At 64.0% G+C, this 26215-nt stretch overlaps 2 protein-coding genes across 4 annotated transcripts in view; one reads left to right on the forward strand and one right to left on the reverse strand.

The window, feature by feature from the left end:
• The window catches only part of NT5DC2 (5'-nucleotidase domain containing 2), a 51744-nt gene extending 51281 nt beyond the window's left edge, over positions 1-463 (forward strand). Inside the window, exons 13-14 of the mRNA XM_068981737.1 lie at positions 2-66; positions 137-463. Of these exons, the coding sequence (XP_068837838.1) occupies positions 2-66; positions 137-398 (327 nt within the window). The 3' untranslated portion in view covers positions 399-463. The remainder of the gene's footprint in view (position 1; positions 67-136) is intronic.
• Positions 208-25794, reverse strand: STAB1 (stabilin 1). 3 transcript variants are annotated; one of them, XM_068981736.1, is made up of 69 exons: positions 25648-25794; positions 21368-21504; positions 20917-21032; positions 20625-20710; positions 20484-20553; positions 20001-20096; positions 19624-19734; positions 19209-19405; positions 18891-19021; positions 18595-18719; positions 18233-18312; positions 17912-18031; positions 17633-17773; positions 17428-17490; positions 17018-17131; positions 16887-16940; positions 16567-16647; positions 16062-16220; positions 15597-15659; positions 15262-15357; positions 14929-15015; positions 14552-14663; positions 13910-14096; positions 13709-13802; positions 13448-13606; positions 12208-12303; positions 11587-11682; positions 11398-11445; positions 11118-11248; positions 10851-10962; positions 10400-10477; positions 10213-10311; positions 9987-10085; positions 9774-9905; positions 9398-9526; positions 9204-9260; positions 8740-8823; positions 8091-8286; positions 7880-7975; positions 7742-7787; positions 7573-7649; positions 7272-7397; positions 7027-7100; positions 6824-6898; positions 6482-6604; positions 6162-6209; positions 5871-5948; positions 5612-5758; positions 5103-5243; positions 4970-5029; positions 4547-4723; positions 4377-4463; positions 4115-4264; positions 3962-4018; positions 3680-3881; positions 3247-3396; positions 3058-3162; positions 2822-2929; positions 2552-2745; positions 2316-2460; positions 2104-2237; positions 1849-2014; positions 1661-1770; positions 1459-1578; positions 1230-1379; positions 1046-1150; positions 817-963; positions 618-734; positions 208-537 (listed from the first exon to the last, which is right to left on the reverse strand). In XM_068981736.1, the coding sequence occupies exons 1-69, from the start codon at positions 25726-25728 to the stop codon at positions 481-483; spliced, it is 7689 nt and encodes a 2562-aa protein (XP_068837837.1). In that variant the 5' UTR covers positions 25729-25794; the 3' UTR covers positions 208-480. The 3 variants fall into 3 exon arrangements, with proteins under 3 accessions (XP_068837837.1, XP_068837836.1, XP_068837835.1); XM_068981735.1 differs by having other exon boundaries at positions 7027-7097; positions 17912-18049; XM_068981734.1 differs by having other exon boundaries at positions 209-537; positions 17912-18049.
• Positions 25795-26215: the final 421 nt, after the last annotated feature.

The raw sequence follows: 26215 nt of genomic DNA on the forward strand, positions 1-26215 counted from the left end.
GACCTACCAGGACGCCGAGTCGCGGCAGGTGCTGGCCGCCTGGGTGAAGGAGCGGCAGGAGCTGAGGTGAGTGGGGGCCCGGCAGGAGGCCCCGCCCCCTCGGGCGCCCCCCGAGTGCCCGTGTCTCCTTCGGCAGGTGCGTCACCAAGGCGCTGTTCAACGCACAGTTTGGGAGCATCTTCCGCACCTTCCACAACCCCACCTACTTCTCGCGGCGGCTGGTGCGCTTCTCCGACCTCTACATGGCCTCCCTCAGCTGCTTGCTCAACTACCGCGTGGACTTCACCTTCTACCCGCGCCGCACCCCCCTGCAGCACGAGGCGCCGCTCTGGATGGACCAGCTCTGCACCGGCTGCATGAAGACGCCCTTCCTTGGTGACATGGCGCACATCCGCTGAGAGTACCTTTATTGTCTGGATCAGGCCCGGCCCCACCTGTCCCACCCTCTCCGGGCAATAAAAGCCGTCTCCCTCGAGCCTGTCACTTCACCTCGAGGATCCTCTGTGTGTCGGGGAAGTCCTCCTCCAGGAGCGAGTCCTGAGCGCGGGACTGTCGGTTAGTGTCTGGGCCGAGGCTGGGTCCCAGGTCCCCTTGCCACCCCCCAACCCCCCACTCACATCAAAGGGCTCACAGAAAGCCTCATGGCTACCAAAGACCGGGTTAGGGACGGAGACCAGAGTTGGGCTGGTCCCTTCCTGCCACGGGGAGAAGTCGTCAGCAGCAGCATCTTCTGCCTAGAAAGGCAGGTGAGTCGTGAGACCTCAGCAGCCTTGCTGGCCCGGACCCCACACCTCCCTCAGCTCCCAGCCCAGCTACCTGGAAGGCAGAGAAGCCAAAGCCCGTGGACCGGCTTCGGGCACGAAGGTAGAGGGCTCCAGCCACCAGGCCAAGGACGGCTCCAGCAGCCGCTGCAGCCCCCACACCCGCTGTCACAGGCGGGGCCTCCGGGGCCACCACTGCCCGCTGCAAACGAGGAGAGTGTGAGGGACCTGGCCGCAGCGGCCCCCTCACCCCTCCCCGCCCTGCCTGTCCACGCTCAACTCACGGCCTGTGGCGGCGCCAACAGGGGGCTGGCCAGAGTGTGGATAATGCCATTGAAGGCCAGGATGTCCCATGTGATGACGCGGCTGACCACCACTGCTCCTAGGACCTGTAGGGAGACCGGAGTCAGGCCCAGTGATGATCAGTCAGGGCTGGGCCAGCAGGGCACGGGCCACCTCCAGACTCACCTCAGGGGCCCGAGAACTGTTGCCAGGGCCCAGGTCTCTGATGACGAGGCTGAGGCCCGAGTGCGTGGGGAGCAGGGCCCCCTGGCTCGCGTTGGTACTCAGGAAGGTGGTGTTGGAGGCGTGCAGCTCCAGGTCTGGGCCGCGCAGGGTCTGTGGGCACAGCACAGCTGTTGTCGTGGCCCAAGCTCAGAAAGCAGGATCAGGCCCTGCCCTCCCCACACTCCGTTACCATGTTGTCGACGAAACCTTCATTGACAGGGACGAAGAGCGTCTTGTAGGTTTGCTCGTCATCCAGGAAGTCCAGAAACTCGAGACCCCTCGGGGTGGCATTGGCGTAGCCCAGTAGCATCTGGGGATGGTGGGACACAGGGTTGTGGGTGGGTTCCCTCCCCAAGGATCCCCGCTGCACCACACCCCTGGCCCCTGGGTACCCCGTAGAAGGTGGAGAAGTTGGCAGTGGTGGCCAGCACATCCAGCAGCTTCCCGTTGCACACGCTGGTCCCGTCACCCACGAAGCCGTCACGGCATCGGCAGGCCACGTCTGCAGGGAAGGCAGTGCAGTGAGTGAGTGGGTCGGCAGGGAGAGGCAGAAGCGCGCGGGCTTGGGGGGCGGCCGTACCTCGCATGCGGAAGCAGTAGGCGTCCCAGCGCTCCGAGAGGTTCTCCCGGGCGCCCAGGCTGACCACGCCCACCTGGCCGTCCCCACAGTCTGCCGTGGGGAAGACGACGGGGTGGGCAGCCGAGCCATTGGCCAGCCAGCCCACAAGGCAGAGGTGGAGGCCCAGCTGCAACGGCAGGAGCGCAGGCTGAGACCCAAGGCCCAACTCAGAAGGGCCCCCACAGGCTTGGCTCCAGACTCCCAGGCCCCACATACCTGCTGGGCAGCAGAGAGCTGGAGGAGAGAGGCAAGGACAGCTCCCTGGGCCCCACAAGCTGCCTCAGCCTCTGAGAAGTTCAGGCCGTAAGGGCCACTGGGGGCCTGGAGGTGGAAGACACCGGCTCGCTTCTCTGCAGAGGGGAGGGATGCATGGTCAGTAGGCCACCACCCGGTAAAGCGAGGGTGCGGGGAGGGGCGGGGAAGCACACCCTGGAAGTGCAGGTCAGTGCACACGGCGTCTGCGTGACAGGGAGGCGGCCGGTCCAGGCAACGGTCCACAGGTGGCTCGGGCTCCAGCAGACACTGCAGTCCGTCACCCACGTAGCCGGCGTGGCACACACAGCGCCGTGTGTTCTGGGGCAGGAGAGCAGGTCGGCACCCTTCAGGGCCTGGGGCAGCCAAAATCGGGGGGCCCCCACCCAGCGGCCCAGCTGCCCGTGCTCACCGGCCCAGTGTTGAGGCAGTCGGCGTGCTCACTGCAGCCTCCGCGGTGGCCATCCTCACAGGGGTTGCGGGCCCGGCAGCTCCAGCCATCACCCTCGTAGTCTGGCCAGCAGGTGCAGGTGACCGCTGTGCCCACCTGGCTGCAGTTGGCGTGCTCGCTGCAGCCGCCATGCCCATCCTGGCACAGGTCCACCACTGGAGGTGGGAGGAGGGCATTGGGCCAGGGCACAGGAGGGGGCGGGAGGGGAGTGGGCCCTCCACCCCTGCTTACCTGTGCACGTGCGGCCGTCCCCTTCGTAGCCCAGGCTGCACTCACAGCTGTTGCCAGCGCGGCACACGGCCTGGGGTGCGCAGGGCGGAGCGCACACAGGCTGCAGCTCTGTCCCCCAGGGCCCACCCCACACATCCAGGTTAGTGGCTGCCCTCCTGGACTCCCTTCCATCCAAGTGTGCAATTGGGGCACGCACTAGTGTGTGCAGGGTGGGCACAAGCACAGGGCCCACTCACCCAGCTGCACCTCACAGTGTGGCCCCGTCCAGCCCTCATCACAGAAGCAGGAGCCAGAGCCCCCCAGGCCCTCGTCACAGCGGCCATGGGAGGTACAGTTGCAGGCTGGGGAGAGGGACAGGCAGGATGGTGTTGGCACACGGGCCAAGGGGGTCAGGGAGCAGGGCAGGGCTGGGCAACACAGCCTACCTTGGCACAGGGGCCCGAAGGCTCCCGGGGCACAGAGCTCACAGGCTGTGCCGGTGAAATGCGCATGGCACCTGCACTCCCCGCTGCCGCTCATGCCGTCCATGCACGTGCCGTGGTGGTTACAGGGGCTGCTGGCGCCGCCAGGGCAAGCTCGGGGAGGGGGTGAGGAGCGAGGCGAGGTCAGGCCTCGTCAGGAGCCCAGCACATGCAGCCCCAGCCTGGACACACTCCATCCTCCACCCAGTGGCAGTGGAGGCTCTGGGACAAGCAGCCCCAGTGCCCAGCCCACCAGCTCCCGTACCACCTACACCCCGCTTCTGCTCAGAACACTCTCTCCTGCAGGTCCATCCACCCCAAGCCCCTTGCTATGCTCCCGGCCGTCTTGGGGGCTGGGAAGGGCGGTCGGCGGAGTCTGCAGCCTCGGGATGCTCACCTCGGCATTCGCTACCGTAGTGGCCAGGGCAGCAGCTGGGCTTCCAGGTGGTGGTGACACAGTTGCGGTAGCAGCCCCTGCCCAGGCCTCGGGGCTGGCCCCAGTGGCTCGGCCGCGTCCACACACTGCGCAGGGCCAACGGGTGCAGCGAAGGGGATGTCCAGAACTTGGAGAGGTAGCGCCAGCAGGCCTCGGGGCTGCCCTGGGCCAAGAGGGATTGGGCTGCAAACCTGCGCCTGTTGGGCCCTGCCTGAACCCACCACCTAGCACCCAGCCCCTTACCTGCTCCTGTGAGCCCGGAGGGCAGGGGGGTTCCAGCCCACAAATGCTGCAAACTTTCTGCAAGGAAAGGAGAGCAACACGGCAAGTCAAGTGGATGGACAGGACAGTGCCAAGTGGCCTTGGCATGCCCCCTCCACCTCTGGCCTCCCTCACCAGCCACAGTGGCCGGGTCTCGAAGTGGTCACAGCGGGCACCAAGGCCAGGCGGCTCCAGCAGCTGGTCAATGCCATAGGCCAGGCCTCCCTCAAAGGGCAGGTGTCGCTGCACAATCCGGGCGGCGTCCTCTCCCACTGTGAGCGCGCCCTGCCGGGGAGGGGCATGCAGTAGGCGGGCGGCGTCACAAGCGTTACTGCAGCCCCACAGTCCTGGCCACTGCCTCCTGCCGCCCTCATTCCAGCTTCCTCCCCAGACTCACCGGCCGTGTGCGGCTGCAGGAGAAGGAGACGGGGGTCCCATGCATGGTGCGCAGGGGGCCCAGGTTGGGCAGGTCAGCTGCCAAGGCCTGAACACATGGAGCCACGGTTGGAGCTGGGTGGGCAGCCTGAGGAGCAGGCAGTAGGGACCACGCCCTGGGGGTGCACCCACCTCGACATTGCGGATCACGTGGCCCCGCAAAATGGCTGCCAGCTTGTCACGGTGGTCCTTATGGTAGAGCCAGACCTGGCGATCGGGAGGCAAGGCTTGTAGGGCGGAATCTGTGGGCCACAGCATGGTGAGTGGCCTGTGGAAGGGATCTTGAAGCAGGGGCAGGAGCCCAGCCATCTGGCGAGAGAGAGGAGGTGCAGCAGTCACAGCCAGTGGGCTGATGGAGGGGCCCGGACTACAGGGGCTCAGGAGGGGCTCCAGGGACCCGGGTGACCTTCCCACCAGCCACATTCCTCTGCAGCCATCCCAGGCCGACAGACATGGACATACACGCGTGTAGTCAGATGTGCGGGCATGTATGAGCGCACACACTGACAGTCACCCGCATGTACACACACTGAAAATCTCACACGGGGCCAGTACCGTCACAAGGCCACTGAAGATCTTGTAACCGAAGGCCTCTGCAGCAGCGGTGAAGTTTCTCTGGGGACAGGGGCTCAGTGAGCAGCAAGGTCAGGAGGGGAGGGAGGGTCCCAGGCCCGCAGCCAGGTCCTACCCGTGGAGCTGGGGCAGCGTCAGCTTCCCAGTGCAGCGCTTCTGGTGGCAGCAAGACGCGGTCGATGAAATGCAGGACACCATTCACAGCCTCCTGGTCGCTGCTCACCACGCGCGCGAAGTCATTGATGTAGATGTTGCCCTGAGGGTGGGCCCGGGATGAATGAAGCCAAGTGCCGGGGGGACTGGGGCGAGTCTCAGGGAAGGAAGTGGGCAGGACCAAGGCAGAGGGCATCCCTCGCCTCCTGCCAGGCAAAGAGCTGGCAGGATTTGGCTGGTGGGAGCCCCACGGACACAGGGTCACACTCAGAAGTCCCGAGCCCAGGACTAGCCCCTGGCTGGTAGCACGCAGCGTCCAGGGCTGGCGTCATCTCCCTGTCAGTAAAGCCGGCCTGGGAAGGTGAGAGGGTCTTGAAGGCACGGGCGCAGGGCCCAGGCGAGGACCCTGGGAGCAGTGGAGTGCTGAGTCTGTGGGCAGCCCGCATCGGGGGTGGGCGGAGCTGGGCCTACCTCCCTCTCGCTGAAGCGCAGCGGATGCCCCGAGAGCGTGGTGGCATAGCCCTCCTCCAGCAGCTCCTGGCTTCTCAGCTGCCGGCAGCCAACAACGTGGTACCGGAACACAAGCTGGCGGTTGGCGCGAATCCGGGCCAACTCGTCCTGCAGCAGGAGTCATGAGGGTACCGGGGGCCTCACTGCCACCTCTGTGCCCAGGCAGGGCCCACAGCCCAGCAGGCCCACCCCTCCAGCCTTGCTCCAAGGGCTGAGTCACCTGTGACATGTTGGTCATCAGATCTGCATGCGGCACAAAGACTGTGAAAGGCCCATCCCCCTTGAGGTCCTTGTATTCCTGAGGGAGAGGGTAACAGCTTGAGTGGAAGAAGGGCAACTTGGGACCAACTTCAGGCTTCTACTGATTTTCCAGGAAAGAACTGGACTCAGAAACCAAACCAGCAGTCAGTTCCTGACCAAATGAGACTATCAAGGCTCAGAGACAGGTGGCACCTGCAGGTCAGAGAGGCCCAGGCTGGACCAAGGATGTGGGGGCCAGCTGGTCACTCACCAGGAGATGGAGGCTGAAGAAGGAGGCATGCTTGTCCCGAAGCAGCTCCTGAGGCAGGGAAGGCAAGGGTCAGCTCAGAGTCTGATCAGCCTCATCAGGGCTGGTGCTTGTCCCAGCACCGGGAGCCCAAGGTCTGGCCAAGGCAGAGATGAGGAAAGGAAAGCCAGGGCGGTCTGCTCTGGGGCCAGAATGGGTTTCACGGACCGTAACTGGGTCAGGCCTGGGTGGAGTCAGGATCAGGAGCAGTAGCCAACACCATGGCTCAGGCCCATGGGGGGCACTGCCAGGGTCGGGTCGGGGCCCTCCCTGGGCGTCATTACCAGGCTGATGCGGGCTCGGCAAGTGAAGCCATCCCCCACGGTGCGGACTGCGTCGCAGGCGCAGGTCCTCTGGCCATCCCCCGTGCTTTTGCACACGGCATAAGGGCTGCAGCCTCCATTGTTCTGCGGTGGGGACAGGAGAGAGGCAGCAGTGACTCCCAGGCTTCCTCGGCCCCGACCAGCCCTGGGGAAGGGGCCATGAACTTCCCTGTCCACGCCCCAGAGCCCTGACCTCGTGGGGCCCTTCAGAGGCGCTCAGGACCCCGCTGGGGCTCAGGAAGGCTGGGCACCCCCTCCCCGGCCCCTCCCTCTTTGACGCTGGGGGTGCCCTGGGGGCCTGACCTGGGAGCAGGGGTCCAGGAGCACACAGGCCCGGATGCCATCCCCACTGTAACCTTCGCGGCAGCTGCAGGAGACCTGGACACAGATCCCAGTCAGCAGGGCTGCGGGACGGAGGCGTGCCCCTCCGAGGGCCTGGTCTGAGGAGCACCCCACCCTGCAGGGGACGGCCCAGCCCCAGTGTGCGGCTCCCCAAGTTGTCTCACCTGCTGGGGGCCTGTGGGGATACACTCGGCATGCATGTGGCAGCCCCCATGGCGGATGAGACAGCTGTTGGCTTCTGGGGGAAGAGGTGCTGGGATGACGGCTGGCCCGTCCATCTGTCCGTCCATCCGGGCGCTCTCCCCCTACTCTCAGCACCCACACTCCCGCATGCCCCTCAGCCCGTCCTGGTCTGACTGAAGCCAGACCCCCAGCCCGCATCAGCCCTGGTGGGGGACCCCAGCCTCACCCTGGCACAGCTCCCCGTCGCCCGTGTAGCCGTCCAGGCAGGTGCACGTCCGCTGACCAGGTGCCACGGTTGTGCAGTTGGCGTGGGGGGAGCAGCCGCCATGGTCACGCGCACACGGGTCCACCGCTAGGGGCAGACGGGCCCAGAGAGCTATGAGCAGGGTGGGGGCCGGGAGACAGCAGGGACCAGGGGCCGCGCAGGGGAGAAAGGGGAAGGCCAGGGGGAGGGTGAGACCCCAGAGGGGACAGAGACTGGATCTAAAGGGCGTGGAAGGGGCTCTGGGGCGGTGGAGTGGCTGGACCTGAACAGGAGACACCGTCGCCCAAGTACCCCGCGGCACAGACGCAGGCAGGGGCTGCAGCCGAGTCCTGCACGCAGCTGGGGGGACAGCAACAGCTCAGGCGGGCCTTCCGGCCCCCAACCCTGGCCCCAGCGCCCCCACCCACCGGCCCCGGGCCAAGCTCACTCACTTGGCATTGGGGTCACACTTCTGCAGGCACTGAGGGCCACTGATTTCTGCGGGGGTAGGAGGATGATGGTTCTGACCATGTGGACCCCAGAACCACCTCCCCAGGACTCGCCCCTCTCCCCGGGGGGCTGCTCCTCACTCTGGTCACAGTGGAGGCCCTGCCAACCCACGTTGCAGATGCAGCTTCCGTCCCCGCGGAGGCCCTCCTGGCACAGCCCGTGGGCACAGTCACACACTGGCAGCAGGATGGGGTGGGGGGGACAGGCGTCAGCCAGTGCCCTGCTCTGGGGTCTCCGTGCCCACTGCCCTCGGCCAGCGCCCCACCTCTCCTGCCCGCCCCCCGGGTTCACCTCCAGTGCAGTTGGGCCCGTAGCGGCCCAGCTCGCACATCTCACAGGCCGTCCCGTGGAAGCCCTCATGGCAGCGGCACTCCCCGCTGCCCAGGAGCCGGTCCTGGCACTGCCCGTGGCCCGAGCACATGCCACCCAGACCCCCCGGGCACGGCTCGCACAGGGTGCCAAAGAAGCCAGGGCAGCAGTCGGGCACCTGTGGGGGACGTTAGGATGTCAGGGGTGGGAAACCATGGGGGCCGGCAGGGCCAGGCATCTGGGAGCCACGGAGAAACGGAGCCCGCCCTCCACAAGCCTCTTCAGCAGAACTGAAAGAAGGGCCAGGCCAGACCCCACAGTGCAGGGGCGCAGTCACCCCACTGCTGCCCCAGGGCTTGGCTGATGCAGTCAGCTCCAGGCTGAGCCCTTTCTCCCCCTCCAGACCCCCAGTCCCTGGAGACGTGGCCTCAGGGACACACACTGGCCCCTCCAACTTCAGCCCTCTCTCCCTTCCCCTTCCTTTGGGCATCCCGGCTTCATCTCCGTCCCATCCCCTGCCGCTGCCCCTGAAGCCTGATCTGGCCTCCTTCCCTGCCCCACTCCCACCTCTTCCTCTCTGGTCAAAGGCGGGGCGGGGGGGGTGGGATGGGGGGCCTGTTTCAGGGCAAACCTGGATCTTCTTGGCACACGTGTACGAACAGCCCCGGGAGAAGGTGTAGCCAGACCGGTAGACACAGCTCTTCCTGGGGGTGTCCTGGAAACGGGGACAGGCAGAGGGCTCAGCCAGCAGTCAGGGAGGGGCAAGGTGGTGAATGGGCAGACAGACAGACTACAGTGATCAGCTGGTGAGACAGGTGAGCAGGACAGATAGCAAAAGGGTCAAAGAAGGACCAGAACAGACCCCAGGAAGAGAGGGTAGGTGAGACCCAGACATGGGCCGCAGGCCAAGTGAGTCTGGATGAGGCCTCCTCTGGGCAGACATGACCCAGGCCTCTGGGCCTGCAGGGAAGTCGAGTGGCCCACGCTGTCCAGGAGCCCATGTCTGGGTGAGCAGAGCTGGGCTGGGGAGCCTGGACACCTAGGGCACGTGAGAGCCGGTGGAGCAGGGACAGAATGAGCCGGGCCCCTTCTCACCTCCAGCTGGTAGCCCTGAGTGCAGCGGAATTTCCGGCTACAGTTCACACACTTCTCCTGAGGAGAAAGAGGGCAGAGGATTAGGCGGTCCTGAGGCAGGGGCTCCAAACCCACCTGGCCTCCTCAGCGGGCTAACAGCTCTCCCACCCTCCCCAGGCGCCCCTCCCGCTAGCCAGCGCCGCCCGGCCTCTTACCCGCAGGGCCTCTGCGTGGCTGTGCAGGCAGCGGCTTGAGCCCACTGTCAGGACCCCCGACAGGCCAAAGAGTGAGCGGCCAGGGGCCTGCAGCACAGGGCCTTCCAGCGGCACGTGGTTCACCTCGGGCTGGGGTGGGGGGCAGAGGCTGAACCTCTCTCCCCATCCCCTCCCCACCCTTACCTCAAGGGCTGCAGGCCAGGGAGGTGCCCCATATCTGGCGTAACCCCATGGACTAGGGCGGTCTCCCGGGATGGGCCGTCCCTGGACCACAGGCTGGAGGTGCCCAGGTTGGGGAACTCCAAAGGAAAGGGATGTTCAGGAGCAGGGTGCTGGGGGCAGGGTCTACTTTGCCCACCCCCCGCCTAGTGCCAACCTGGCCACTGTGGTTGTAGAAGACAAGCCAGTGGGCGGGCCCCAGGAGGGAGCTGCGGTGCCCCCCCTTGCCCAGGGCCTCCGTGGAGAGCGCCTCGCCCAGGATCACGTGGTGTCGCACAACATCCGAGTCCTGGAGCGAGGAGGAGAAGCTCAGGGGCCGTGGGATGGGAGGCTGGCCCGCCCCCGGTGGCCCCAGTCCCGGTGATCTCACCAGGCTGCTGCTGTTGGCCTGGGCCTCCAGAGAGCGGTTGGTTGGCACGAAGATGGTGTAAGCGGTGGCAGCCTCAATCTGGGGAACCAGCCTGTGGCGCTAGGGGCAGGGGGCAGGCGTCAGGGGTGGCCCGCTCGCCCTCAGTCCCTGCCCTGGGAGCCAGCAGCCTGGCCACAGCCAGGGAGAGGGCGCCCCTGACCAGATGCCCTGCTTCGCCCGCCCTTACCTGCAGCAGCTCCCGGAAGAGATGGAAGGCAGGTACCGAGTCCAGCTGCTGCAGCAGCCCCTGCCCCCCCGGCACATTCCCTCTTGGAGGCAGTAAGACCTGGCATGGAGCACAGGGGCTGGTCAGCACACCCCTGCCCTGGCCTGCCTAGAAGCTTCCCTGTGCGCACGCCCCTCTCCAGCCATACCTGGCTGAGGACATGGAGGACACCATTGGTGGCAAGGAGGTCAGCCACGTCCACACTGGCGTTTTGCACCCAGACCCTCTGGAAGGCAGCAGGGAGAGTTCAGGAGACACAGGCAGACGCTTAATAGCACCAACAGTGGCTGCTGGCCACACGGTTCCCAACCGACCTGGACACCCTCCAACTCAGGACATACCACATGGGCACACAGACCCTCGCTGGGGCCAGGTATGAGGGGACAGGTGTGCACATGCAGACCACAACGGACAGACAACCCCCAGCTGGGCACTCATTCCAGCCCGAAGATGCTGCCCAGTAGCAAATGTGTCCTGAGCACAGCGTCTGGGCTCGGCCCTGGCAGAGCAAGGGGACCCTGGGCTGGGAAGCCTGCAGCCACCACTCAAATCGCCCCCATGCACCGTAGGGCCCCTTCTGCCCAAAGGCCACCACATACCCCACTGACGTTGTGAATCTCCCAGCGTACGGTGGGGTTCAGGGTTGATACATTCTGCCCGTGCAGCCGGGCCAGCTCCTCCTCGGACAGGGCGCCCTGGAGAAAATGGGCCCTGGAGGGACACGGTTTAGGGGGGCCATGGAACCAGGTTAGTGTAACCTACACACTTCACCCCAAAGGGTGAACACATGCCAAGTTGAGGACCTCTGGGGAGGGGCTGGGTCTTGCACGAGAGCCCCCTCCCAGAGCCCAGCCCTGGCAGCCCACCTGACCAGCTGCGGCAGCACCCTTGGCTGAAGCCAGAAGGCCTGGTCCTTGCTGCTCAGCCGACGGATGGCAGACTCCGAGGGCACCAGGGCTGTGACTCGGCTGTCGGCAGGAAAAGTGATGCCGGCCCCCTGTGCACGCGGTGTGTGGGCGTACAGGAGTCAGGAAGGCAGCCACCACCTTGAGATGGCAGTCCCCAGCCTCCGGGCCTAGCCTCCACCCCCAGCTGTTACGTGGCCTGGATGTGAGTCCCCAGGCCCAGCATTCCACCCGATCCTACCTTGACCCACTGGTAGAAGACGGAGAAGTGGGCATTTGCCTCCAGCTCCTGAAGGGAGAGAAAAAGCTGAAGTCACCTGTCTGGGGCCAGACTTGAGCCCCTTCCCGGGAACCCTGAGCACTGCCCCACTGCCCTCCCCACCCCCGAGTACACGAGAGGACTCCTGTCAGAGAGCAGGGAACCATTCACCTTGAGGATGTCTCCGTAGCAGCTGAAGCCATCACCCCCATAGCCAGGAGGACACGTGCAGACCCGCTGGCCTCCCCCTACTGCCCGGCAGGTGGCCTGGGGTGGAAGGGCAGAGACACGGCCTCCATTCAGCACCCGATGGCGAGCAGGATAGCACCCCTCTCCATCTCTCCGCTCGCCCCAGCCCATCCACTTGTCTGTCCGCCTACCCACCCCTCTCTCCCTCCACCCAGTCTGTGTTCAAGTGGCTCCTTTGCTGGGCCTGGCCCTGCCCCCCAAGACCAGTGAGCATTTGACATGCATCACACTGACCCACCACAGCAGACGGGGCAGCTGGGAGGCCCTGGACCCTCAGGAGAGGCCTGAGCTGAGAGGAGGAGGAGCTAGCCAGGCCAAAGGGGCGGCAAGGTGGGGCAGGCAGTGGAGACGGAGTCTGGGCAGGGGTGTGGCCTTCATAAGGAGGCATCAAAGCTCTGTCTTATGGGCAAGCAGGTGACAGGGTTCAGATTTGGGATACAGAAGGATCCCAATCCTGACCGGAGACAGGGACACTGCAGGGGCCAACCTCCCCCAACCCTGATGCCTCCCCTGGGCACAGAGACCTCTCAGGGGCCCCCTCACCAGATCATGGCATCCCCCATTGCCCGCCCGGCAGGGGTCAATGGGACTGCACATGTAGCCGTCTCCCGCGAAGCCCAGCTTGCAGGTGCACCGGCTCTGGATATGGAGAGGTTGGGGGCGGGGAGCCTCATCGCACCAGAAGCACAAAACTCTTTCCTCCCCGACCGCTCAGCCCACGATGGGCGCGTGCCTCTGGAGAGGCCTGTTCAGACCCCTGAGGAGCCCCTCCCAGAGATTGAGGCCCTGAGGGGAAACCGGCTCTCGGGAAGAATCCCAGGAAGTGATGCTGTCGAGAGGGGCCTCCCGTGCAGCCTGGGGCCTGGCCAGGCTGCTGAGGTCTGCAGCGCGTGTCCACACTGCAGGGGAACTGCTAGTGAGGCTCCCCGGATCTCAGCTGCCCCTCTCTGCATGTTCAGGGCACCTCCACCTGCTTACTCCATCCTCAGCTCTGAACTTGAAAGCTCCTGATGGAGTTCGCATCCAGCTCTCAGGTCACCTGAGTGCCTCTGCTGAGGCCCCATGGGTGTGGTCCAGGAGCAGAGGGAGCCCCATGGGTCCCTGTGCCAGCCCGGGCCACCCAGAGGCTGACCTTGACACAGCCAGGCCTGGCCTCCCAGCTTGCATGTTCGACTTTTCAACGCCAGCCAGTCTGCGGGCTCACCAGCCTGACAGACCTCACAGGGAAGGTTTCAGGTTCTGAGATCCTGTGACTGGAGTCTGAGACTCCCGAGTCCCAGAGCTGGATGTGCACGAGTCTAAAGATTTCAGGATGTCAGTCTCTTTGGGCAGGGTTCCCCTCGAGCTTCTGCTCAGTACTGAATCCCTACGTCTAGAACAGTGACTAGCATGTGACAGGTGCCTGGTGACCTGTGGGAAAGCAGTGAGCGAGTGGGTGAGCTACTCGTCATAAGACAACGGCCCCAGCGGCCAGTTAGGGCAGAGTCCTCACCCCCGAGAGGCAGGAGTCGCAGCCTTCTGGTCTGGCAACAGTGCTGCCCTAGACTGGCACTGGAGCGCACCTTCCTCTCAAACTACTGGGACCTTCATGTTGGCGTCTGGGACCTGTCCGCTGCTCTCAGACTGTACAACTCAACATTTCAGAACTGGATTCCCACTTGTGTCTGAGGTTTGAGACCCTGAGCTTGAGTTCTTAGAATGGATGTTGCTAGAGTCAGATGAGCTAGGGGGACAGTTCCCCACTCCCACCCCACCCTGCCCTCTTGAGGCCTGCCAAGCTCACCTGCCCAGGCCCCACATAGCTGCAGAGGGCGTCAGCATGGCAGCCGCCTCGCAAGTCCAACTCACACTCGTCAATGGCCACGCAGACACGACCATCCCCACTCCAGCCCTTGTGGCATGTGCAGTGGTGGGCGCCCCGGGCCCCAGGGACACACTCAGCCTGTGAGAGCCATGGATAAAGGACTCAGGGTGGCAGGCTGGGGACGAGGGACTCCCGCCTCTAGCCCATGGGTCAGGCCTTCAGGGCAGGGGCCAGGCTCACGTTCTCCGAGCACCCGCCACGGTCTGGGCGGGAGCAGGGGTCGCTGGGTGTGCAGGAGAAGCCATCACCCTCAAAGGCATCCAGACAGAGACACCTGGGGTGGGTGAACGAAGGGCCTCCAGTGAGCCTCAGCGAGCTCTGAGCAAACTGACAAGCACGGTCATGGCGGGTGGGGGGCAGACAGGGAGCCCACGTCCTCACCTGGAGACACCCCCCTGGTTAACACAGCGGGCATGTGGGTGGCACTGCTGGGCCTGCTCCGTGGACCCACAGCTCACCGTGGACTCGTTGCAGAAGCGGCCGCTGAAGCCTGGGGCACACGTGCCACGCTGGCATACCCCCCCACTGCCCGGACGGTTGTCACATAGACCGTGGACACAACCGCAGTCTGCAAGGAGCAGATGGAGCAGGGAAACTGAGGCAGAGGCATGGCTGGCTGGGACCCAGGATGCAGCTGGGCAATGCTGGGACCGGAGCAGCCAGAAAAGGTCTGACTGCAGGGGCACAAAGTCAAGTCATCCCAGACTCGAAAGGAGAGAGGAAGAAACAAGAGCGGAGCAGTTTGTTGCTTACAGTCACCCTATTCTAGCTGCCCTGCTCCCAACACCATCAGAAAGTTCTTCTGTGTGTCTGACCTAAACTCTTCAGGCTTTAGATTGAACCGTGGTTGTCTTTCCGGCATGGATCAAACAGACACCTGTTTGTGTTTCCAAAACCTTCTCCATGATCTGTGGCCTGAACCCTTCTTCCTCAGGTTCTATTTCATGTCTTGGGAGTCCCCAGCCCACCTTGCAAGCAGACCCTTTATCTCCCTGGCAGGGGGCCTTGGCCAGGACCACCCACCTTCCTGGCACTGCTCTCCATGCTTGTTCGGGTTGGAGCAGATGTGGCAGGCGATGCCCTTGTAGTCTGGGAAGCAGAGGCAGGCCCCACTGCCCTGGACCCCATCGCTGCACTGGGGGTGGGCAGGGGGCACGAACAGTCACTGGGAGGCGATTATCCATACCCTCTCCCGCAACACCCCTTCTCCCCACAGCCTAACTCTGTGCTCCTGCTCCCTGAAGAAGACCTCCTGCTGGGAGAGACCTTGAATCACCGATGCTGCCAAAAGAACCAGCCGCCTAAAAGGCACCTGGCCTGGGAGGGTTCACGGGTGACTTCTGCTCAACCTAGGTGCCTCTATCCCCCCACCCATCATGCCAGGGGAGGAGAGGACTCACGTTGCCTTTGCCGTAGCAGGGGTTGGAAAAGCCCCCAGGACACTGTAAACAGTCAGGCCCAAAAAACCCTTTGCAGCAGCCAGGTTTCTGTTAGAGAACACATCTGAGGGTCTGTTGGGAGCCATGCTGACCCCCTAGTCCAGCTGGCTTCTGCTCCCTGGTCCCGTGTCTGCAGCAGGAGGTGGGCAAGGCCCCTCTGGGACACCTTTTCCACCATTAGGAGGCAGCACAGCTCTCTGAGGATGGCAGCCCACCCAGCCATCCTGGGGGGCTCCCGAGGAGAAGCCAATGCCCCGGGTCACCAGGGAGCGAGCGTCCCATGCCCAGGCTCACCTGGATGGTCTGGTTGCAGTAGTGGGCGCAGCCCTTCTTCAGGACGTTGAGCCCAGTAGGGTCGTGGATGTAGACACACTCCTCAGGAGAGATGTCCTGGGTGGGCCGGGCCAGGCTGGTCAGCAGGCAGGGGTCCTGGGCTGGCCCCCTCGCCAGGCAGCCCTGGTCAGAGGACCTCACCCCCACCCCTGGGCCGGGCACTTCCACCGTCAGTGGAGCTGCGCCTCCAGGGCCGGCCGAGTCTCCCAGCCCAGCTTCCCCACCCTGAGCCAGAGCAGAAACCCCGCTGGGCAGTCAGGAGTCAGCCCCCAAGGACAGGGCCAGGGGCTGCTCACCAGCTTCATGCTGTTGGGAGGGCACGTGCTGGTGTTCAGGGCTTGGCAGTCCACACAGGAGCCCTGGGCAGGGCAGGGGGAGGAGGGGAGAAGGCTAAGTCATGGTTTATTTATTTAGCAAACCCTACGATGGTGGCACTGAGCCCAGGCCTGAGACAGGAGAAGAGTCACCACAGGAGGGGGCAGGGGAGGCGGGGAGGGGGCATTCCAGGCAGAGGGGAGAGGGTGAAGGCCTCGTGGTGAGAGAGCTCGTGTGAGAGCAGCCGAGGCCTGGGCGGGGAGGCTGGGAACAGGGTGGAAAGGCAGGAGTGATGGCCAAGGGCCTGTCCGGGGGACTGCTGAGGGCTGGGCGTGGGACATCCAGGCCAAACTGTGGGGCCTACGCCAGAGCCACCCACTCGCTAGAGGACTAGACAGAGGCGCCTCTTCTCCCTGGAAGGCGGCCCCCACCCAAGCGGCACTCACCGCCACGACCGCGTGCTGCTCCTCGTTGCAGAGCTTGGGCAGGATGGGCAGGATGGTCGGGGGTAGCAGGATGCCCTCCAGCATGTGGATCACGCCGTTGGCAGCCAGCAGGTCCACTCTCCGCAGGGGGACCCCCTCAGGCCCCAGCAGGATGCGCCCCTGTGGCAGAGCGCAGCGTGCACCCTCGGCCTGCTCCCGCTCAGCGCTCCTCGCGCTGTCGAGGCCCACCCTGCTGGCCGCCTCTTCACCGCCCCCCGGCGACGTCTCCTGCGCTGGCAGAACCGCTCCAGCCTCCATGCCCTGACCCATAAGGTTTCTGCCACACGGAGCCCCCCGACTTCGCTGGGAACCAGGACAGGGATCTGGGCTGTGCCTGCTCCCACAGGACCCGCACCACCGCCTGCCTGGGCTCGAAGGGCTTGAAGCACAACAGCAGGTCCGAAAGAGGCTTGACACTGGCTGGTCCCCACCAGCCCCTCCACTGGTCTATCCCTGTGGAGCTTACCTCCTCTGAGATATTCACAGCCAGGATCTGGTTTGCCATGGTGAGCACCCGACCCTTGGAGATGAGCTTCTCAACAGTCAGCTGGGGTGGAGGAAACGGTGGCCTTAGGCCGGGCACTGGCCACACCTTGGGGCCATGCCCAGTCCTGCCCAGGTGACTTGCGGCTACCACCTTGGTCCCCAGACTCTTCCCTGTGCTGTCGAGTCCAGGTGGCAGTGGGGAGGAGAAGGGGGCCCGGGGGAAGGCCAGACTCTGCAGACAGATCCTCTGAGGGCCCAGAGGCAGGTGTCAGCTGGCCACCCTCCCAGAGGACCTCTCACCTGGCCATGGTTGTAGACGTGGTACCTCACCAGTTCCTGCAGTTTGGAGAGACCCTGGCAGGAGAGAGGGGTCTTGGCTGCTCAAGGCTCTGGGCCCTGTATCCCCAGCCCCCTCTCTCTGATGAGCTTACCGCCGTGAAGAGGTAGACCAGGCGGCCATCCCGCAAGCCATCCACTGCCTCGTTGCTGGGGGCAAAGACTGTGAAGGGCCCGGGCCCATCCAAGAAGGAGGGCAGCCCGCAGTTCTGTAGTGGTGAGAAGGAGGCTAAGGGGCTCTGTGGCCAGCCCTTACCTCTAAGTGCTGCCTGGGCCCTGCGGCGCTCAGCCTGCAGGGAACGCCACCAGGAGTAAGTGGGAGACACTGCCAATGGGTTCACGCTACCGCAGAGCCTCAGGATGGGGATGGGCAGGTTCTAGGACGGGGCGTGGGCCAAGGCCCGTCCTGCTCTGGAAACCCAGATCACTGTGGGGCTACATTCTGGGCAATGAGGGATCCTGGCCAAAAAGATCAGATGGGCTGGGACCTTTCCCCCAGACTCACCTCCAGGATGGTTTCAAACCGGGTGAACACCTCATTGGAGGCAAGGATCTGGCCGATGGTCTTCTGTAAGAGGGCACGAGCATGAGGGCCCAGAGGGGAAGGAGCTCCGCTCCAGCCCTGCCCAGAGCTGCCGCGGGGCCTTCTCTGAACTCAGCGCAGGTCAGAGGTCATCCAGCGGCACAGGGCTGGGGGAACAATAGTTTACCTTGGGATCCTCAGGGAGCTCCGGTGGGGGCTGCAACCGCAGGGCAGTGACGACGTGGAAGAGGCCGTTGGCCGCTGGGTAGTTAGCCTTGTGGATGGTGAATGTCTGCTGCGGCTGGTCTTGGTATTTGTAGGTGTATTTCTGACGAGACACAAGCTCATTGGCTCAGACTCCAAACACCCACCCCTTGCCCTAAGGCTCTGTCCACCTCCACGCCTCCTCCTGGGCTGTGTTCCCCACCTGTGACTCCTCTGTCTCCAGGCCGAGGCCCCTGCTTACCCTGAACCGGCTGAAACTGACAGTGATCTCTTGCCCGGCCAGCGTCCACCAGCGGCGTGGAGCCTGGGTCCCCGCCTCCTCCAGCATGTGCTGGCCGGCGATGACGTGCTGTCTGCACAGCTGCTGGGCGACAGATGCCTGTGGGCACAGGGGCGGGGGTGCCAAGTGGGCCCAGGGTGGGCGGTCCTCTATCGTGCCACCCAGCCCGAGCAATGGGGGGACAGGGAGCCTCCCAGGGCTTGGTCCTGAGTGCACGGGTGGTGGGGACGCTTTTTGGGCCCCTCAGCCTGGGGCGGGTCCAGGGAGGAGGCGGGGGCTCACGTTCATGGTCCTGGAGGAGACGAGCGGTGCCAGCACGGTGAACGGGCCCGACGTGCTGAGGATCTCCCGGCACCCCTGGTCTGGGGGCAGGAGGGAGCACGTCAGAATGGGTCTGGCAGGCCCGCAGGCATCAGTTCCGGGTCTTGGAGCATTGTTGGGGGGGGGGGGATGTTGGGGCAGGTCTCAGGTGAATGAGGACATCGGCATCTGGGGGGCTAGCTCCCACCTCCATCATGCCCCCCAAACCAGTCCATGCTCTGCTTCTACAGCTCTCGGGCAGAGAAACAAGGCATCCCCAGAGAGTCCACCAAGGATGCTGGGTGTGAGGGGCGGGGTTTCTGGAAGGCGGCAGGGTCACACACCCAGCATGGCAAAGGCGACTCTCAGCCGCAGTAACATGCTCGTCTGGCTGGCCTTCTGAACCTCGTGGAGCAGGTGTCCATAGCAGGCGCGCCCGTCCCCCACCTCGCCCTCTTTGCACACACAGCTGGGGACGTGGGTAGAAACCAGTCACGTTGGGGGGGCATGGCCAGGCTCCCCCTTCCAACCCTTACCCACCACCCGCACAGGCCCTGAGGTTCGCACGGGCACACGCCTGCCCCAGCCCAGCGGCCCTCTCCGCTGTCCCTGGGGCCCGGCCCGAGGCCCCTGTGCTCACCTGGTCTTTCCGTCCGGGGTCACCTGGCACGTGGCTGAGCGGTCGCAGGAGAAGGCGGAGCAGTGGGCGAAGCAGCCCGCGGAGCTGTCGTGGGCAACGCTGACCAGGCCTGGCTTACATAAGCAGGAGGCCTGGCCGCCCAGCCGGGGAGGGTGGGGTGACAGCACGTCCGTGAGAACCCAGAGAGCTCCGCTCGCCCCCCCGGCTGCCCTCCCAGACGCGGGCTGTCACCCTTCTCTCATTTTATAAACGGGCCAGCTGAGGCTCCCAGAGCTGTGCCAGAGCCACAGCCAGAGTGAGTGGGGGCCGCCAGCTCACCTGGCCTGGCCTCCTGTATAGACACAAGGTGGAGTTGCTGGGGCAGCCGCCGTTGTTGGTGGTGCACGGGTCCTGGGGCAGACACACCGTCCCATCCCCGTAGTAGTTCTCAGGGCAGCGACACTGGGCCTGCCCTCTGGGGCCTACAGAGCACTGGGCCAGTGGGGAGCAGGGTGACGGCCGGCAGGGGTCGGAGGCTGCGGGGGCACAGAGTCCACGTGAGCCGGGCCCCAGGAGCCCCGCGCTCCGCAGCCTCTAACCAGGGTGGCCCAGAGACGGCTGAGCAGGCTGGTCCACACCTTGGGGGCGGGCCCTATTTCCCTCCCTCCCTGAAAATGGCCAGACTGCACTTGCTGCTTTAAAAGGATGCTCGCCCTGAGCTGGGGCCCTGGCCTCCTCTAGCCCCCTGACTTACCCCGGCACTCGTGACCCTGCTGGGTGTAGCCAGGCAGGCAGCTGCAGGAGGGGGCCTTTTCAGAGCACTGGGAGTTCCGAGGACAGTTCAGGGCCTGGCAGGCAAGCAGCTCTGAATGGAGAAAGGAGAGGATTTATTGCAGCAGCTCCAGGTTCCAGGCTGGGGAGGAACACTGGAGCGAAGAGGCTCTGCCCACTCTGCTGTGTGACCCTGGCCAGGGCCCCACCCTCTCTGGGCCTGTGGGCGGTGAGGGTTTCAGATGACACCCCCTCCCCCAGCCAGCTGTGGGCCTTTCACACTTAGAAGGAAGCCAGGCTGCAGGCAGAGGTCCCATCCTGCTCTGGCTGGTGAGGAGTGCCAGCCCAGCAGCTGCTCACCGTGGTCACAGCGGGCTCCAGTGTATCCAGCGAAGCACAGGCAGCTTCCATCCCCGCGCGGCCCGTGGCGGCACACGCCATATACACATCTGCACACTGGGAGGGACACGCAGGGAAAGTGGAATTCCGGCCCCACCCACAGGCACACGGGGATGTTGAGCCCCTGCCCTCTGCATCTCCAGAACTCAGTGCCCACGGGCACAACCTCCAGATGACAGAGGCATAGGGCAGGACCGCAGGGGAGGTAGGAGCCCAGGGCAGCACCTGGCCTAGTCTGAGGGCTCAGGGAAGGCTTCCTGGAGGAGGCTTCCAAGAACAGCACATGCAAGGGCTAGAGTTGTGATCAAGCAAAGCTCATGTCCCCAGAGGAGATGTATGAGGCTGGACGGCTGGGAGTCTGACAGCGGTTGGTCGGAGGGACTGGGTCCACACTGGCCCCCAAGTGGACATCGGCCCCGCCCTCCTGCTGGGCCAGTGGCTCACCTGACTGGCAGTCAGGCCCAAACCGGTTGGGGTCCCGACACTCCTGGCAGGCTGAGCCACCAAAGTTCTCCTGGTGGAGAGATGCACCAAGTTAGCGCAGCCCCTCACGTTCCCCCCCACCCAGTGTCACTGGGCCCTCACCTGGCACACGCAGGTCCCATTCCCATCTATGCCATCCAGGCAGGTCCCGTGGCCGCTGCATGGGGTCTCAGCACCGCCGGGGCACTCTGCAGACCCACACACACACATAGAACTCAGGTCTGTCCCGAGGACCCCCGGTTCGCCCAAGCCCAGCAGCTCTGGGCAGCCCAAGACGTGGGCCCTCCCCTGGGGGCAGCCAGAGTCAGGTGCCCAAGCTGTGCATTAAATGAGCCAGATGAAGGGGCATGCCAGCGGGCGGGGGTGTGAGGAGCAGGGCTGGGACCCCCCATACCGTAGCACTGGGACCCCCAGTAGCCAGGGCAGCAGGCCTTCTGCACCATGTCCTTCCAGCACTCCAGGCTGCAGCCGCTCATGGACAACAGAGAGTCCCCCAGCTGGACCTCGTATCTGGGGACCAAGGACGGGCAGGGCGATATGGGGACTGCCTCCTGCAGCCCCCAGCCCAGCCTCCCCACCCTGGGTTCCGCGGCTCTTACTCCTCCCCCCATCTCTTCCCTCCTGGACCCCAGCTGAGCATAAGGCCCGGCCCGCGGCGGACACTTGTAAATAGCGTCAGGCCCGCCTCCTATTCCTTTCTCCCTGCCACCTCTATCCCACTGGAGGGGCCAAGAGACATGTAGATGAGTGAATCCCTGCCCTTACTTCCCAGGCCTGCCAAGCCCTCTTGGTCCCCTGCCACCCCACAGGACACCCCGGAAGCAAGCGACGGTGGGGAGGCACACCGGCAGTCCTGTGAGATCTTCTCCGGGAAGGCTCGAGTCCAGCCTAAGGGACACACTCGCTTCTTGATGGCGGGGCACGGGGTGCAGGGTATGTGAGTGACGAACTTGGTCTTCACATCGCAGCGTTTGGACCGGACCTGGCCCAGGGGCAGGGTTTGGAGTGAGGGGCCTGGACCCTGCACACAGCCAGGCCTCGTGGTCACAGCGAGGCCGAGCACCCCTCTCTCCAGGAGCTGGTTCCCCATCTGGTCACTGAGGAGGCCCCGAGTCTGAGGGGACCCTGCCTGTCACAGGCTGTCCCCTGCCACAGTGCGTCCCCATGTCCACAGCCAGGCACCTCTGCCTGGGGGCCCGGAGGCACGCACGGAAGCCCGAGTCTCTGCCTTCTGACTTAAAGGGCATCTGGCGTTTTTGTTCCATTCTGGGTGATTCAGAGGAGGAAACTGAACCCCGGGCAAGTGGCCCTCGCCCGTAGCCACTCAGGGACTCTAACCTAGATTCTCAGCCTAGTGCCAATTCTCACCTTTCATTTAAACACAAACGCTAAGTGACAGAGGTACACTGCTGGGGAGTGGAACACGGCCACAGCATGCCCCAGCCCCAGGCAGGACGAGAGCTTCAGCCACATGCCGTGGGGCTGCCCGTCCAGCTGGCCCCCTGCTCTGACCACATCCCTAGCTCTATGCTGACTGACCGCCTCCGCCAGCCGAGGGCCCTGCCTGCTCCCTCAGGTCAGAGGCCCAGCAGCCAGCACCAAGCCTGCAATAGACCCATGCGAGCAGGCATGTGGGAGGGAGTCTGAGTTTGGGCCAAGCGGCCCCAAGCCCTGGTCCAGGCCTAACCCATGACCCCACATGCCAGCTGGGACCCAGGGGGCCACTGCCCATCACTAGGCGGGCAGTGCTGGCAGTGAGGGAGGTGAGAGGACTCATGTCGTGTCCCGGGGAGGCAGCCGTTGAGTTGGGACCTGCAGGATGCATGAAAACTGATCAGAGTCAGTGCTCCTGGCAGAGGAGACACGAGAGGCAAAAGCCAGTAAGTGGGAAGAAGCAAACAGCCGCGTGTGATGAGGCAGAGACAGGCAGAGGGGCTTGGGCCAGGCCAGCGAGGGGAGGTAGAGTCCAGAGGAGCTCCAGGACTCACTTGTGTTTTCAACGGGTCCTCTGACTGCTGCATGGAGAACAGAGCAGGGGACGAGGAAGAGAGTCATCCAAGCGCCAAGAAAGCCCTCAAGTCCCACCTGCTGGCCTGTCATAGCTCCCCCAAGTCCACCGCCACTGGGGCTACCATGAAGGCAACCATGTTCCAACTGTCTCCAGCACTGACCCTGAAGCGACACTCCCGGCTGCCGGGAGAGGAGAGACCCCAGGGAGGAGCACTTTGATGAGGCGAGGTTTCAGGGACTTGAGGCCTGGCCTGGAGACGCTGAGAAGTTCCCATCTGAAAAATGCTGAACACACTCCAAAAGGAGTGAACCCAGAATATCTCTTTCCTAGAACACATCACAGATGTGTGGCTCTCCAAGCGAGAGAAAAGGAGAAATAGTGCCTGAACCCTTTTCTGGTGAACATGAAGGGCCCGGGGCCTCTCCCCACTGCTGAGATTTGGCCTTTTCTGCTCCCTCTGTGGTCTGCAAAGAGGGAAGTTGCTGTGGGAGGCCTCAGGCTGGCTGTAGGCTGGATGCTATGCTCTCATTCCCCATCCTGACACTCGGGCTTTGCTGACCCAGGGAGTGACTAGGAAGTTGGGTAACTCCCAGCCAGGCAGCTGCTGGCTCAGGGCAAAGGCTTGGCACACAGCTGGTTCCCCTGAGGACCACCTGGCCAGCCAGACACAGCTGCCAGCGCCATCACCAGGGGCCTGGGGACCAGTGAGAGAGCACCGTCCTTACTCCTGGACAGAATGGGGTTCCATTAAGTAGGGCACGAGTTCCTAGCATGGGAGGAAGCTGGAGCCTGTGCCCTGTTGGTGGAGTGGATACACATTCATGAGATGTTGCATCTGTAAATCGGTGATGGATGGATGCACAAACCAGTGACCAAATCACACCTTTCTGGGACCTCACCGGAGGTGGGCACTCAGGCCCCCTCTGCCTGGTGGCCTACAACCTCACCACTCATCCTACTGGGTGGAGTGCAGCTGGATCCCAGCCGAGTGCTGAATCAGATTCCCTTCTTCCCGAGGGCATCTCAGGACCCGTCTGAGCCGGGCAGGCACCGCCTCCCTCCCTGCCCTAATCCAGAACTGATTCTGCAAAGTCTGCTTCCCACAGAGACACTGCTGGGGAAGTTAAGGAGACACGAGGTGTTAAGCTTGTTGAGAGAAGATGAAAGAAATTCCCCCAAGCTGGGGTCTAGGGCCCAAAACCCAAACTCCCTCGAGACCAAGGGATCTCCAAACTTCTCCTTGTTGCAGATCAGTGTCCCTCTCCCCTCAAACCCCAGCTGAAGACTGCAGACTTCACTTGCATCAGCATGTGCCCAGCAGAATGGGCACTGGCTGAGACTTGAATAGGCAGGTGCTAAGCCCCCTCGTCCAGGAAGCCTTCCCTGACTTTGCTGCCTGAACCTCCATGTGTCAGAGTCCTCCTCACTAACTGTGACCCGGAAGTCATCCCGTCCCCTCAGAACTTCAGTTTCCTAATGTTCACAGTGAGCCTCATGCTACACATGGTGCTGAGAGGCCAGCGTTGACACATTCCTGACAAAATCCCCAGGGCCGACTTCCCTTGCCCCGGCTGGCTGAACCCCAGCCCCAGAAGGCAGATTTACAGGTGGTCTGCGACAAGAAAGGGCTTCCCAGATGGTGCTAGTGGTAAAGAACCCGCCTGCCAGTGCAGTAGACTCAGAGACCCGGGTTCAGTCCCTGGGTCGGGAAGGTCCCCTGGAGAAGGCAATGGCAACCCACTCCAGTATTCTTGCCTGGAGAATCCCATGGACAGAGGAGCCTGGTGGGTTACAGTCCATAGGGTTGCAAATAGTCAGACACAACTAAAGTGACTTAGCACGCAGCACACGTGACAAGGAAAAACTCCCAGCCTGAGTATCCCCCCAAAGACCCCGTCACGAGAATATGAGGTGACCTTTGACATTCCCTTGTGCTGTACACACGAGGAAGCTGAGGCAGGGAGGAGGCAGGAACCACCTGCAGGGCTCAGCAGCGCCTGAAACCCTGGCTCCGCCACCATCTCCCTAACCTTTTCAGCCTCAGATCTGCCCGTCCCCAGCCCTGACCTGGCCCTGAAGCTGGGGAGGCCCCTCTCCCCGCCCCTCCTCTGAGGGACCCCAGGCGAATGAGTGAGCCCCGTGCCGGCACGGGGCCTGGGTCCCCAGCTGGTCCTGCCTGGCAGTGGGGCCTTGGGTAAGTCCTTGGCCTCTTGGGAGCTCAGTCTCACTGTCAGTGATTCGAGGACTGTCACCACGCCGAGGGTAGGGAGCTCTTACAGAAACTCCAGTCGGGATAACGTCCCCACAGTGGGGCTGGGCGGACCTGCAGACAGGCAGTCCGAAGGGGGCTTGTGCACGCGAACCCGACAGCCGTGCCCTCGGACCCTGTCAGCTCCTTCCTCGTGGCCGATCGGGACTCACAGGGCGTGGCTCCGGAGCAGGACTAACCTGTCTCTATAATCCCTGGGTTGGCTGCTTCAGGCAGAGAACAGGGCCCACTGCTCGGGGACTGGGAAGATTCAAAGGCATGACGTCCCTGTGCCCAGGGCTGTGTACTTGGCGAACAGCAGCTCTTAGATGTGAGGGTGTGACGGGTGGCTGCTGTTTGCCCAGGAGGACTGGGTGTGAATAGACCTCACTATGCCTCTGGGCACTCTTAGGGCAGGACACAGGCACACACACATGTGCACACACCCAGCACGCCTACACACAGCCCACGTGAGCCTCTCAGTCTGTCAGCTCCGCAAGGTTGGGGGTGATCACATCTCCCACCCTCAAGCCAGGGCCAGAGAGAAACCGGGCCTCGTTCCAGGCAGGGGGATGGGCCTGGCTCCATACCCCCAACCCTCAGACTGGGAAGCCCTGGGAGAGCTGCCCACACCACCTGGCTGGCTAGCCAGAGACAGGCCACCCCAAAGCAGTGAAAACACAGACCTCAGCCTGGGGAAGTGGGCACAAGAGCCCAGCCCTCCGTCCGGCTCAGAGAAGGTCAGACAAGCAGCAGCTGCCCTGTGTCACCAGCCCCGTGCCTACTCCATGAGCACACCCTCTCTGCTCCCACCGTGGCCAGGAGAGCCTAGATATCACACCCCCCGATGACCAGCTCATACTCACCTTCTGCTCCCCAAAGAAGCTGGGGCCAGCCAAGCAGAGAGCCAGGAAGCAGAGCAGGAGGTGGCCACGGGGCCCTGCCATGGCCTGTGGCGGCTGGCGGGCACGTTGTCCGGAACAGAATCAGGGCAGCGGTGTGGGGAACGAGCTCTAGGAGGCAGGCACTTCGCTAGCAGGCAGGACGGGGCGGGCAGGCGCTTTAAAAGCAGCCGGGAGGCCCCGCCAGCTCCCCCCCACAGGAACCCGCCAGGATTTCCTCCTGCATATCAGCAGCCTGCAGGCGGAAGGGAAGGTGCTGGCCACTGACCCCTGCATGGATGCCTGGGCCCTACTTGGGGCTTCCTGGCCCGGGACCCTCCTCCTGGCATCACAGCCTCCAAGCCCACCATTAGCCACAAGCCTGGGGTGTATCAGAGTGGCGAAGTCCATTCAGGGGCAGATGCAGACAACTCCCTACCCCAAGCACCTACAAGCCCAGAATGTTGCATTCAGAGGCTCGGGAGGGGGTTCTGGAGGGTCGGGGAGAGGGCAGCCTCAAAATCGGGGCTGGCTGCCTCCATCTGTCCAGCTG

Source organism: Capricornis sumatraensis, chromosome 10 (assembly GCF_032405125.1).
Source record: "Capricornis sumatraensis isolate serow.1 chromosome 10, serow.2, whole genome shotgun sequence".
In the NCBI taxonomy this organism is placed as follows: Eukaryota; Metazoa; Chordata; class Mammalia; order Artiodactyla; family Bovidae; genus Capricornis; species Capricornis sumatraensis.

Bases quoted from the DNA above. Each gene is read 5' to 3' on its own strand.
- STAB1 (XM_068981734.1), bottom strand. From the start codon at position 25,728: ATGGCAGGGCCCCGTGGCCACCTCCTGCTCTGCTTCCTGGCTCTCTGC. The intron at 8,824-9,203 runs GTGAGAAGGGGC...CCCCGTTTCCAG, and splicing joins CTCAGGGCTACCAGCTGGAG to GACACCCCCAGGAAGAGCTG. The intron at 1,380-1,458 runs GTAACGGAGTGT...CTGTGCCCACAG, and splicing joins AAGGTTTCGTCGACAACATG to ACCCTGCGCGGCCCAGACCT.